General features: G+C 34.5%; 1 protein-coding gene across 4 annotated transcripts in view; it reads left to right on the top strand.

The window, feature by feature from the left end:
• Positions 1–13,056, top strand: part of TCF12 (transcription factor 12) — a 351,976-nt gene that overhangs the window by 158,180 nt on the left and 180,740 nt on the right. For all 4 annotated transcript variants that reach the window (XM_054565372.1, XM_054565371.1, XM_054565370.1 and 1 more), the window contains exon 5: positions 3,163–3,265. In XM_054565372.1, coding sequence (XP_054421347.1) covers positions 3,163–3,265 — 103 coding nt within the window. The remainder of the gene's footprint in view (positions 1–3,162; positions 3,266–13,056) is intronic.

Below are 13,056 nucleotides of genomic sequence, written 5' to 3'. Positions count from 1 at the left end.
ATCTATGCTCTCATGGCCTAACTGTATGTGGTATTTAAAGAGCAGGCTGTTTAAACTATGGGTCAACTAACCCATTTTTTAAAAAAATTAAAGCTGTATTTGACATCCGTCTCGTATTTAATACTATGTGGGTAAGTGCATACCTATGTACATAAAAATGTTTTGTTACTCTAATTGCTTCAGTTTTTCTGTTAACTGTAGGATTTCTTCCTAATTCATACTTAACCTGGAAACTTGTGCTGTTTTAATATGGTTGGGGTGGGTGGATGGGAGATAATCTAGCTATCTCCTTTCTAGGCATAAGCTTTTTTTCTCTGTGTATGAAAGATATCTTTGTTTCCAGATTGCCTAGGTTCTTGATCCTAGAAATGTGGTATGTGGACCAGTAGCATCAACATCACCTGTGTGTTAGAAATATGTAAATTCAGGCTTTACTCAAGATCTTACACTTCTTAATCTGCATTTTAACAAGATCTCCAGTCAATTCATGTAAACGCTGAAGTTTGCAAAGCACTGTTCTACATACTGCCCAGCTAGCTGACAAATTAACATACTGACTGATAGATATCTCTGTACTTTTCTAGAACTGATCTTGAACATGTGCTGTGTAGTGATCTTATTTAAATGTTTGTAAATTATTTTGCAACTATTCATCTTTCACCAACAGTTATATCCTGGGTGGATATCACTACTACTACAGTATGGAAGAAATGACAAAATTAATCTCAAACAGTAACCAAGCCCTGGCTTTTAAGTGAGGATTTGGTATATATTAGGTCTAAAACTGTAACAAACATTTATAAATTCAGCTTCTTTGTCCTTCCTCTATCATCAGTTTGCATCTGTGGATAGAGAACTATTTCTTCTTGGGCTATGGCTTTTCAAGAAAATTTTATGGACTAAGGTGAAACTTTGAGGTGTTGGAAAAAATAATCCAAATTTCTATTTAATTTTTATCTTAAATGAGCAAAATTATACCATAGTGAAATTTGATATGTTGCTTAATAATATATGCATACAATTTATTAAGAAATATTGAGGACCTATATTTAAATCTTGTTTATACATGATGAAAAAAGGTCATAGACTCCTGTAATACAATATGACAATCCCATAAAATTTCATTAAAAATTTTTTTAAGATTTTGAGTGGACTGAGAAATAATCTTTCAGTAAATTCTCTATTATACCTGGGAATACGTGGGTGCATGTGGGTAGGGACAGTACTATTATTTTTGTGTGGTTGAAAGTAAAACAATTGTTGTATTCTCTGAGCACATACTAATGGAGGCGTAGAGATAGAATTCCTCTATTACTCATAGAATCAATCAGGTTAATACATTGTGTGTACAATCATTTGAAGACACCCTAAAACTTACATTTATTTGTATGTTTGTTCTTTAGAAAGTAGTTAAAAAAACTAAAGTGATTTTATTTTTATAGTTCTAAAGGTATAAGGTCTTTTTCTTGTACTTCAAGAATAAGAGACTGAGAACATACAAAACTAATCTATTATTATTTCTTTAGCATTCAAATGAAGTGTGAATTTTTCTCAAGTAGTAGCATTGTTTAATAATGATAAACAGTATTTAGTGAGTGTTTTGTAAATTTCAGTACCTACTTTTGACCATATGCCTAAGAATGGCAATGAGAGGCAGTGGCAGAGAGAAATACTCAGATATATGTGAGGTAGCAGTATGTCACTTAGCACTTAAAGAATGTTAAGTTTTAAACAACAAATGTAAACTCCAAGAAGTGAGCTTAGCTAGAAGCTATTCTATTTTGTATATAGCTTCTGCTGCATGTCGCTGTGACAGACAGGACTATGGTTATGGTTACCAGTGGATACCCTTGTGGTTATAACCAAGTTGTAAATGACACTGAGATTATTCTTGAATGTCTGTCACATGTGTATCGGTAATGCTAAAGCAGATAAAAATGAAACAAAGATTCATTTGGGAGTTAGCACTCCCAGAAGATTAGTTTTTAAACAGAACAGCAGAAGGACTTGTGACATGCATCCATAAGCAATTGTAATGATTTGGCAGTTATTTAGCCCTCAGTTCCTACCCTTTTGGTTGAACTGACAGCATGCCTGCAAAGAGAATGAGGCCTGTTTCAGCCCCATTAATGTCTTCTTGACTGTTACTCTGCAGTCTGGGTAATGATAAATGTTCAGTGATTGATGATTTTATAGTCCCAGGGGATTCTGGGTGGTTTCTGTGAGCCAGGGTAGTTTTCTTTCTTGTTTGGGCCTCTTATTAATTTTTCTGATGTTTACTAAAATTGTTTTAAGTTGGTAGAAGGGTAGGTATCATCAGCAGTTTTAATTAACTAGGGTTGAAAACTTTATCAATACAATTTTAGAGGTGATGCTCAATTTAGTATGTTTGAGTTTGAGAACAAGAACAGTTTTTAATCCACAGAGCTTTTGTAACATTTTATTCATAAACTTTGGTATCTTTTTCCTTCTTTGCTTTTACAAAACATGTTTTAAGTTATAAAGAGAAATTTAATAGCAGCTATTGTAAAATAATAATATTAGCTTTATTTTCATGGTGTTTGTAGTTTTATTTTTCAGACTCGTAACTTAGGTCAGCTATTTTAATGTTATTTTCCTTTTTACATGGCTTACTTTCTGGAACAGTATATTTTGTATATACTAATATTAAAAGGAGTTATAAACAGATCTTTGGCTATATATTTGTTTGCCTTTTAGGAAAGGATTCTAGTATATTGATTGTGGGTTGTTTTTAGTATTTTAAGTAAAAATTTGTAATTTCCTAAATCTTTATTGGTAGGGTATGGAGGCAGAGAAAGCAGGATAGAGATAAATATCTTCATAATTTAATAATTTAGTTCATAATTTAGTACTCAGAAATATATTTCTTTAGTTCATCCTTTTTAAAAAAAGGCTTCTAGAACTTTTCCTCTTGAAGAGATCGCATGGCTAATTTTCTTTAAGATCAATAAAGAAACTTTTTTACTTTAAAACCTAAAATATAACATAAAAGAAGTACTTTTGTTTAGTTTTTCAAGTAATGAAGAAGGAACTTGGTTAGGAATAACCATTTGTAAGTCTGTATGTTAATTAGATGATTATGCTCAATTAGCAGGACTGCCAAGTAATCTCTTTAATACTCTGGTCTTTTTTTTCCCCTAGGGTTTTACAGACAGCCCTCATTACAGTGATCACTTGAATGACAGTCGATTAGGAGCCCATGAAGGCTTGTCCCCAACACCTTTCATGAACTCAAATCTGATGGGTAAGTTGGCAGTGTTTTGCAAGTAATCTTCACAGTCTCTTTGGTTAGAGCCATGTTTTATCCCCTTGTCCAGGAAGGACACATAAGTATTTAGAAGAAAGTTCTGAGTTTCTTGGGGTATCTGGGCTTTCCTGTTCAGCTTAGTTTGAGGAGTAAGGGTTCAGAAATGTGGGTCCTTTTCTTAGAGCATTATTGTCATTGGTATCAAAAAGGAAAGCAGCAATGTTTTAACTGTCAATTTTTGTAATGCCTTTGTGACATCAAGCATTATATATTTTCTGCTTTTTGTGCAGAGAAGTATTTCTGAGACATTTGTGATTTACTATTTGCCTTAGCAGTTGTATGTATGTGGTAATTAAAAATATGACAAAGCAGTGATTTTAGTCATATTTTACTCATACTGGACAATATTTTCTTTTGGTACCATTTGATTAAAACTTAATAGTACATTTAGATGTAGCAGCACTTGTTTTAAGCACTTGGATTCACAATGGAGATTTTAGTGGAGGTTTTGTTCTGCAATAATAAGGTCGTATTTTGAAGGCTATTACCTACCACCTAAACTTGATTATTATATTTTGGCAAAACCTTCAAGGTTAGCCATTCTCTATATCTCTCATTTACTTCCTGCAAAACATCCCTCCATCTTTCTCATATGAAAGTTCATAGCTATTCAAGCCAAAATGGTAAGTCCAAGCTTTTTTGAAAAAAATCAGTTTGGATGCCACTCTTTTTTTATGCTGGTTTTTGGTTTTTTGTTTTTTGGTTTTTTGTTTTTTGGTTTTTTGCATAACCTGATTCAAAGGAATCTCTTTTTCATGACATTATTTTTCCTTTCTGTTTATGCTGGCATTCATCACATTACAAGAGCCTTATTTAATCTGTCTTACTGGTTGTTGGTAGCATCATGTAAATATGGAAAGTTTTGTGTAATTAACATTGATTTCATTACTTTATTTCTTTTTTATTTTTAGATTTTATCTATTTATTTTTAGAGAGAAGGGAAGGGAGAGGGAAAGGGAGAGAAACATCAATGTGTCAGAGACACATCAATCAGTTGCCTCTTGCATACCCCCAACTGGGGACCTGACCCACAACCCAGGCATGTGCCCTGACCAGGAATTGAATCAGCGACCTTTCGGTTTGTAGGCTGGCACTCAGTCCACTGAGCCACATCAGGCAGGGCTACTTACTCTATTAAGGATGTGACCTATATTGTGATCTTAAAATTGTCCTTTTAAGACACAGCCATGGTAATCTAAGTGGATTACCCAAATCCAAAATCCTAGTGATCTGCAATTTCTTTATAAATGGTTTTACTTTGCACAGGCTTTGGTTTTTTCCCGTATCTTGTATAAAGTGTTGAAGAAACAGAGTGTGATGTTTTAGTGCTGATTTTGCTTAAGGCAGTTACCAGTCTAAAGCCAGAACCATTGAGTACAACATAAAAGTGAAGTACCTAATAACAATTCACTTCAACACAAATGCAAATGAAAATCCCAGTATTAAATACATTATCATCCCAGACTAAAGTCAGAATTTAATAAACTTAGAACAAAATAATTATCCTTGCATTTAGCTAGGGAAAACTTTCTAGTTTATTTTTAAAATTTTCTATTGAGCTTACCACCAGAGTAAAATAGATGTGACCCTTCCGATAATTTACTTTTGTAGTACAACTTTTCCCTAAGTAGCATTTCATTTATAGTAAATGTGGCAGAGCAAGTTATAGTCAGTGGTTTTGTAATTTCAGATTGAACTTCGCAGTTTTAATTGAGACTGTTAACTCTGAATTGTGAAAAATTAGAACTTTGTTCAAACCTCACTAAGTGATATGTTCATTGATTCGGGAAGAGAGAGAGAGAGAGGGAGGGTGAGGGAAAGGGAGAGAGAGAGAAACATCGATGTGAGTAACACCTATCGGTTGCCTCCTGTGTGGCCTCCAACTAGGGAGTCAAACCGCCAACCTAGGTATGTGCCCTTACCAGGAATCAAACCCGCAGCCCTTTGGTGCCCTGGAATGGTGCTCCAACCAACTGAACCACCCGGCCAAAGCTGAAGTAGCAGTTTCTTAGTTGGAACAATATGAGTATTTTTGAGTTTACAGATGATTATTAGAATACTTTTAATAGTCATCATATCCTATGTATAAAATCAACGTCTCAAAATCTTGAAATTTAAAAACCTCAGATTTATAAACAGATTGATCTATTTACATGTGAAAAAATATGCATTTATCTAAACTACATTACGCAGTCAGTAAAGTTATGTATTTTATTGTAAGTTTTAAACCCAATCATAAAAATGTTAATTTACGTGTAAGAAAGGGGGAAATAATTCTGAAAAGATAAGGCAGATATGTTCAAAAGCGTTTCACTAGTCATTAGCAGTATCTGATTTACTATACTTTTTTCCTCTATATTTTAAATAAAAGTGATCAAATGAAGTATTTAATAATTTAGTCTAAGCAATCTGCATGACAGTAGCTTGCTCTTGGAAATAAATGTCTCAAATTGTAGAGTACAGTAGCAGGCATTTTTCACTTGATGTGAGCTGAGGTAATTGAACTGTTGGATACTTAAAATGTGGGTTTATAGCACTTGGTAAAGTTAGATGGATAGATTCACTTTTCTAGCATTGACAATTTAAGGGAGTTTCAGGCTAAAAAACCTTCATTGTTAAAGCACAACTGAGATGTGTTTGGTGGTATTAGAAGCATTTGGAACTGTTAATACCTAATCATCATAACAAGTGATACTTGAGTGCTGCTATGAATGATAAATGCTCAGGTAAAGCTAATAGGAAAGCAGTAACATATTTCATCATTGCTGCAACATATTAAAAAAAAAACATTAAAGGGGGGATTGTATGTCTAGGGAATGTTGTTTTTTGTATCATGTTCAGCCGTAAGCAAATTTGCCTGAAGAAATAGTGGCTTATAAAGTGCCACTGTCTTTCATGGTGGAGCTTTTTTATATACTTTAATGATTTTGTACTTCACAAAAATGAGAAATTTTGTCTAACACGGGTTGATAATGACTCAATAATGAACAATTTGCTGTAGAAACATGCATTTCTAGGTTCATTTAGATATTTTGAATTGTTTTATATAGGAAGTGAAGCTAATATTTTGAATCAGTGTTCCTTTTGAATGAATTCCAGAATTATCCAGTTGATTTGTCATTATGGAAAAAAAGAGCTTTTCTTATGTTTCTAGTTGAAATAGGTATGTCCTTTGGCACATCACTACGTAATTAGCATCAAACTCTTCTGTACCCTATTATAGTAAAACTGTAAAACTTTGACAATAGCAATGAACCACAGTAGCCTCACCAGAGTCTTATTTTTCTCTAGCCTCTTCTAGCTTTGTTCTATTTGTCTACCCTTGGTCCCCTTGTTAACTTAAGTAATATGTGCTTTCCTTTACCTCTTGTTGATTAGATGTATTTTTGGTGATGATAGGACTGGTTTTTTTTAATTGGACATAGAAATTAATTATTGCATAAAGTTATCTACCTTTAATTCCCAACTGATTGTAGAATGAATTACTCATATTTTTCTACCCCTTCATGTTTATCAAAGCTTTACTTATTTTAGGTGGTGTGTGCATGTGTTGTCAATGGGAAACTTAAAATGAGATACTACCTTCAATTTTCCTTTTTTTCTGAGACCTTCAGTTGTGTTTCTTTCTGAAATCCATTTTGCCTCCAGAGATGTTTCGTTAATATTGGATCTTTTAAAGAGTGAAAATAGCCCTGACTTGTGTGGTTCAGTGGATGGAGCGCCAGTCTGCCAACCAAAGGGTCGCTGGTTCGATTCCTAGTCAAGGCACATGCCTGGGTTGTGGGCCAGGCCCCCAGTAGGGGGAGCATGAGAAGCAGCCATGCATTGATGTTTTTCTCCCTCCTTTCCCCTCTGTCTAAAATAAATAAATAGAATCTTTTTTTTTAAAAAAGTGAAAAAACTTTAAGAAAGTGTTGGTGATATAAGAAAAAATTCAGGGCTAAAGAGTTAGGTGATCTGGACTTTGAAAAACTGTACCTTTCTGATAGGGTACTCCTTGGTAGTCTCAAAGATCTATAGCTCCAGAATTTTATAATCTAACGTATCTAATATTTTCAACCCTGACAAGGGCTGCAACTGGAATTATAATTGCTGTTTTGCAAATGATAAAACCAAGGTACAGGAAAATTGTTTTTTCCTGATAGTACAGAGCCAATAATTGGCAAAACTGAATATCAAACCCATGTCTTCTGATGTCCAGTCCAGTGTGCTTTCCATTAGGCACAGTAGACCTCTAAGGTACTTCTTTCTACATAATGCCCCCGGGATTTTACTAGCTCAGTATTGTCCTAAACTATAATTATGGAGGCACTGATCTTGAGAGGTGACCATGAGAAAAAGGTTTTGTAGTGACATTAACTTTGGAAACATTGTGTATTATGTGCTCCCTCTTAAGAGATTTCAGATTATACTTTAAAATATTAGGGACTCTGGGGGGAAAAAAAATAAAAAGCTTATTTAACTTTGTTTAACCCATCACATCCTAGATTCAAATGTCATACAGAGCCTTTCTGTAAAAAGCATTATTAGCTTTCTGAAGAACTAGTTTTCCATAGACCACATACTCAAAAATGCTTGTACTTTATTTTAAGGGAAAAATAAATAATAATAGGTATATGTTCTCTGAAATGTGAGGTCACACATTGTTAATGTTGCTGTATATAATTTTATAACTCATTTTAGGCATCTTAGCTAATTTAAAGTTGGGCATAGTTTTTCAAGCACATTATGTTAAACCTCTTTTTATAAGTATTTGACTTATAAATAAACCAACTGTCTTTCCATTGCTGTTGAGGTGTGTTTGCTAAGTCCTGCCCGTCTGTCTATCTCAGAGTCTAAACTGCCCTTCTGGTAGTAACCAGTACACTTTATTACCATTTCATTGTGGATTAAATTGGTTTCTTTGTGCTTGTCTGAGTACTTAAACCCCAGTGCACTTTTTTCTCCCCTATATATTCAGTATTTCAGACAACTGAATTTCAAAGAAAATTTTTGTATACTTGATCCCACCTGCATTATAATTAATGACTAATCCAGAAGTTTCCACGAGTTACAAAAAAATGTAGAACCACCATTTTTAGAATATCAAAGCACAATAGAATTCTGCCTGCAAAAGGTCTCTAAATTTGATGTACATGAAATTTTTTTCACTAGCTGAGATCATGAAAATGATTACAATTGTGCTTAGGGAGAAACAATATGGCTTACTATTTGACCGTATTTCCTAAGAATGAGGCCTTCGTACTTTCTCCAACATTTTATTAAATTACCTTAAGTCTCAAGAAAGGATATGAGTTACATATTCATTGATCTACATCCTCTGATCTTGGGCTGCTTACAAACAAAATGTTGGCACTGGGAGAAACTTGAGTGAAAGAGACCTAGTCTTTGAAGAAGCCAGAGCGGGGAAAATGAATCAACCCTCTTGGTTTCAATTTAGATCATGTTCCCCTTCTGCTATGTTGTCTGTTTTGTTTCGTTTTTCACCCTTGTGGTCAACCATTTATTTGCTCCTTTTTCTTTTTTTAAAATTTATATTTATTTTTATTAAAAAAATTTTTTATCATTGTTCAAGTACAGTTGTCTCCATTTTCCTGCTATCACTTGCCCCTGCCCCAACCACCCTCATCTCCTACCCTAAATCCTACTCCTCCTTTGGCTTTGTCCATGGGTTGAACATGGCTTTTGTGCATGTTCCTTGACAACCCCTTCCCTTCTTTCCCCAGTTATCCCTCCTCCTACCTCCCCTCTAGTTACTGTCACTTCGTTCTTTATTTCTTTGTCTTTGTTTATATTTTGCCTTCTGGTTTGTTTTGTTGATTAGGTTCCACTTATAGGTGAGATCATAGGGTATTTGTCTTTCATCTCCTGGCTTATTTCACTTAGCATAATGCTCTCCATTTCCATCCATGCTGTCACGAAGGCTAGGAGCTCCTTTCTTTGTGCTGTGTCATAGTCCACTGTGTAAATGTACCACAGTTTTTTGATCCACTCATTTCCTGATGGGCACTTAGGTTGCTTCCAGCACTTGGTTATTGTAAATTGTGCTACTATGAACATTGGGGTGCATAGGTTCTTCTGAGTTGGTGTTTCAAGATTCTTAGGATATAATCCCGGCAGTAGAATTGCTGAATCAAAAGGCGGTTCCATTTTTAGTTTTTTGAGGAAATTCTGTACTGTTTTCCACAGTGGCTGCACCAGTCTGCATTGCCACCAATAGTGTACTAGGGTCCCCTTTTATCCATAACCTCGGCAGCACTTATTGTTTGTTGATTTCTTTATGATGACCATTCTGATCAGTGTGAAGTGGTATCTCATTGTGGTTTTAATTTGCATCTGTCTGATGGCTAATGATATTAAGCATCCTTTCATATGTCTCTGGGCCCTGTGTATGTCCTCCTTGGAGAAGTGTCTATTTAGGTCCTTTGCCCATTTTTTAATTGGATTGTTTGTCTTCCTGTAGTGGAGTCATGTGAGTTCTTTATATATTTTGAAGATCAAATCCTTGTCTGAGGTATCGTTGGCAAATATATTTTCCCACACAGTTGGTTCCCTTTTCATTCTGCTGATATTTTCTTTAGCCTTGCAGAAACTTCTTATTTTGACGAAGTCCCGTTTGTTTATTCTTTTTGTCTCCTGCTCTGAGGGACATATCGGTGAAAATATTGTTACATGGAATACCTGAGATTTTCCTGCCTATGTTCTTCTTTAGGACTTTTAGGGTGCCACAGCTTATATTTAAGTCTTCTATCCATCTTAAGTTTACTTTTGTGTATGGTGTAAATTGGTGGTTGAGTTTCATTTTTTGCATGTAGCTGTCCAGCTCTCCCAATACCATTTGTTGAAGAGGCTATTTTTACTCCATTTTATGCTTCTGCCTCCTTTGTTGAATATTAATTGACCATAGAGACATGGGTTTATTTCTGGGCTCTCTATTCTGTTCCTTTGATCTTTGTGTCTGTTCTTAATGCCAGTACCAGACTGTTTTGATTACAGTGGCCTTGTAATATAGTTTGATGTGTCAGGTATTATGATCCCTCCTACTTCTTTCTCAAAACTGCTGTGGCTATTCAGGGTCATTTATTTCCATGTAAATTTTTGAAATATTTGTAAAATATGACATTGACATTTTAATAGGAATTGCATTGAATCTATCAATTGCTTTGGGTAGTATGGATATTTTGATGATGTTAATTCTTCCAATCCATGAACACAGTATGCTTCCATTTATTTGTGTCTTCCTTAATTTCTTTTTTCAGTGTTGTGTAGTTTCTGAGTACAGGTATTTTACCTCCTTGGTTAAGTTTATTCCTAGGTACTTTATTTTTGTTGTTGTTACAGGAAATGGGATTTTTTTCCTGATATCTGATTCTGATATATCATTGTTGGTATACAAAAATTCCTTCGATTTCTGAACGTTGACTTTGTTTCCCACTGTTTTGCCAAATTCACTTAATAAGTCAAGTAGTTTTTTAGTGAAGTCTGTAGGGTTTTCTCTGTATACTATCATGTCATCTGTACACAATGACAGTTTTACTTCTTTCCTCCTTTCCAATTGAGATGCCTTTTATTTATTTTTCTTGTCTGATCACTGTGGCTAGGACTTCCAATACTCAGTTGAATAGAAGGGGTGAAGCAGACAACCTTGTCTTGTTCCTGATCTTAGTGGGTCAGCTTTTACTTTTCGCCCATTGAGTATGATGATGGCTGTAAGGTTTTCATATATGGCCTTTAGTATGTTGAGGTATGCCCCCTCTACTCCCACTTCGCTGAGTGTTTTTATCATAAATGGGTGCTGTACCTTATCAAATGCTTTTTCTACGTCTGTTGATATGATCATGTGATTTTTGTCTTTTTATGTGATGTATTACATTTATTGATTGCTAATATTGTATCTTTCTTGCATCCCTGGGAGAAATCCCACTTGATCATGGTATATGGTCTTTTTAATGTATTGCTGGATGCGGTTTGCCAATATTTTCTTGAGGATTTTAACATCTTGCTTTCTTGTGCTGATGCTTAGACCAATCTAAACTGTTGAATACCTTCCTTCTTCTCTTTCATTCTCTTCTTAACTATGTAAAATACTGTATGGCACAATATAAAGGTGAATGGGATTCAGTCTGTTTACAGTCTTGACTATTTCAGTGTGGTAGGAAAATAATTTCAATAATCGGTATACTTGGTAGAATATGAGTGATCCAAAAAAAATTCTTACAGAAATTCAGAAGAGATTAAAATAAGGCACAGCCAGAAGTGATCTGGGAAAATCTTATTGTGGTGTAGCATTTAATTCAGTGTGTTAGTCAAGACTTTTTCGTACAAACAAGAGAAATTGAACTATGTTCAACAAAAATTGGTTATTGATTGACTTACATATCCCAGATGGCTAGGAATAGGCTGATTTTAGGCATGGTGGATCTAGGTGTTCAAACGTTGGAATTGGTTCTCCCTCTTTCCCCTTAAAATGAGATAAAACTGAAGTTGCAAATTGGGATGAGAGATTTGAGAAGTAGGAAAGTGTAAGAGTACAGTGTTGTCTCTTCCCTTCTACTTCTAGATTTTTCACTTCAGTCTTTCCAAATTGTTCTAAATTGTTCTTTCTTACTACCATATTACAGGATACATTATATCTTCATCATTAAGAATGTTTTCTTTCAATGCAAACATGCAGTTTATTTGTAGTACTCTGTACTCCTGTACTATAGTACTCCTGGCAACATGTCCCTTTCCACGCCCATACTCTTGAAAAGCAGCCTCTTTCCATGGTTAAAATGGCTTTGATAGCCATTCTTTTGAAGCCAGAAATGAGCTAATGGCTTCTTTCATACCCATTCGGGGAGAGACTGAACCTAGTGCTAACACCTCACTTTGAAAGAGGTTTCGGAGTTTCTGGGGTATGCCTCTATAGACTTAGGTTCCTTGCATCTAAATGCAATTACTCTTGTAGTGAATTACTTAATAGGATTACTTAGAATTACTTAAAAGAGATGCCAAGATTTCAGAAGCTAGAGGGGAAAAAATGTTCAATTAAAACTTTTATTTTGAAAATGAAAACAACTGAAATTAGAAATACTAACAAAACAAACAGTAATTTATATTACCAGCCAGGTCTTAAATGAATAAAGAATGAAATAATTGTTGAGTAATTGTTGAGTTTTTGGTGTGTTTTTTTCTTCAGAATATTTTATGGTAATACAGAAATCTCTTTTACTTCACATTTGAATTTTGCGATTTTCTTTTCAGTTATTAAATGACAACGCAGTTAGGTCTAAATTTGTTGGTGCCTTTTGTGTTTGATTAAATGGATCTTTAACATCACTTTCAAGCATTTCGTGATATTTTGAGTCACTTGCATGATATTCAACTTTGCTTTGTATTATGGGATATTTAGTAAAAGATCAACCAAAACCTCCATTGACTTGGGCCTGAGATGGCCACATTATTCATGAGGAATATTTCACTGGGATTTTTTTTAAAAGTATCTGGTCATTAGTGAATATGTTTATGAGATAACATTGGCTTAACTCTGCAACCTTGCAAACTGGGAACTCTCAGTACTCCCATAAGGAGAACTGCCTTTATTTTTGTTTAATCAGGCTATTTATTTATCATCACTCCTGTGTATATGCTTTGCGATCAAAAGTAATCTTTTCTGATCTTCATGGTTTTATAATAATAGGTCAGTGGCATAGATCTGATAAATGGTTCTCCCTTGAATCTTCCCA

Source organism: Pteronotus mesoamericanus, unplaced genomic scaffold (assembly GCF_021234165.1).
Source record: "Pteronotus mesoamericanus isolate MK-2021 breed Mesoamerican mustached bat unplaced genomic scaffold, CSHL_Meso_final contig_164, whole genome shotgun sequence".
NCBI classification, from domain to species: domain Eukaryota; kingdom Metazoa; phylum Chordata; class Mammalia; order Chiroptera; family Mormoopidae; genus Pteronotus; species Pteronotus mesoamericanus.
The sequence above is the reverse complement of the archived record's forward strand: the minus strand, read 5'-3'. Positions and strand labels throughout refer to the sequence as shown.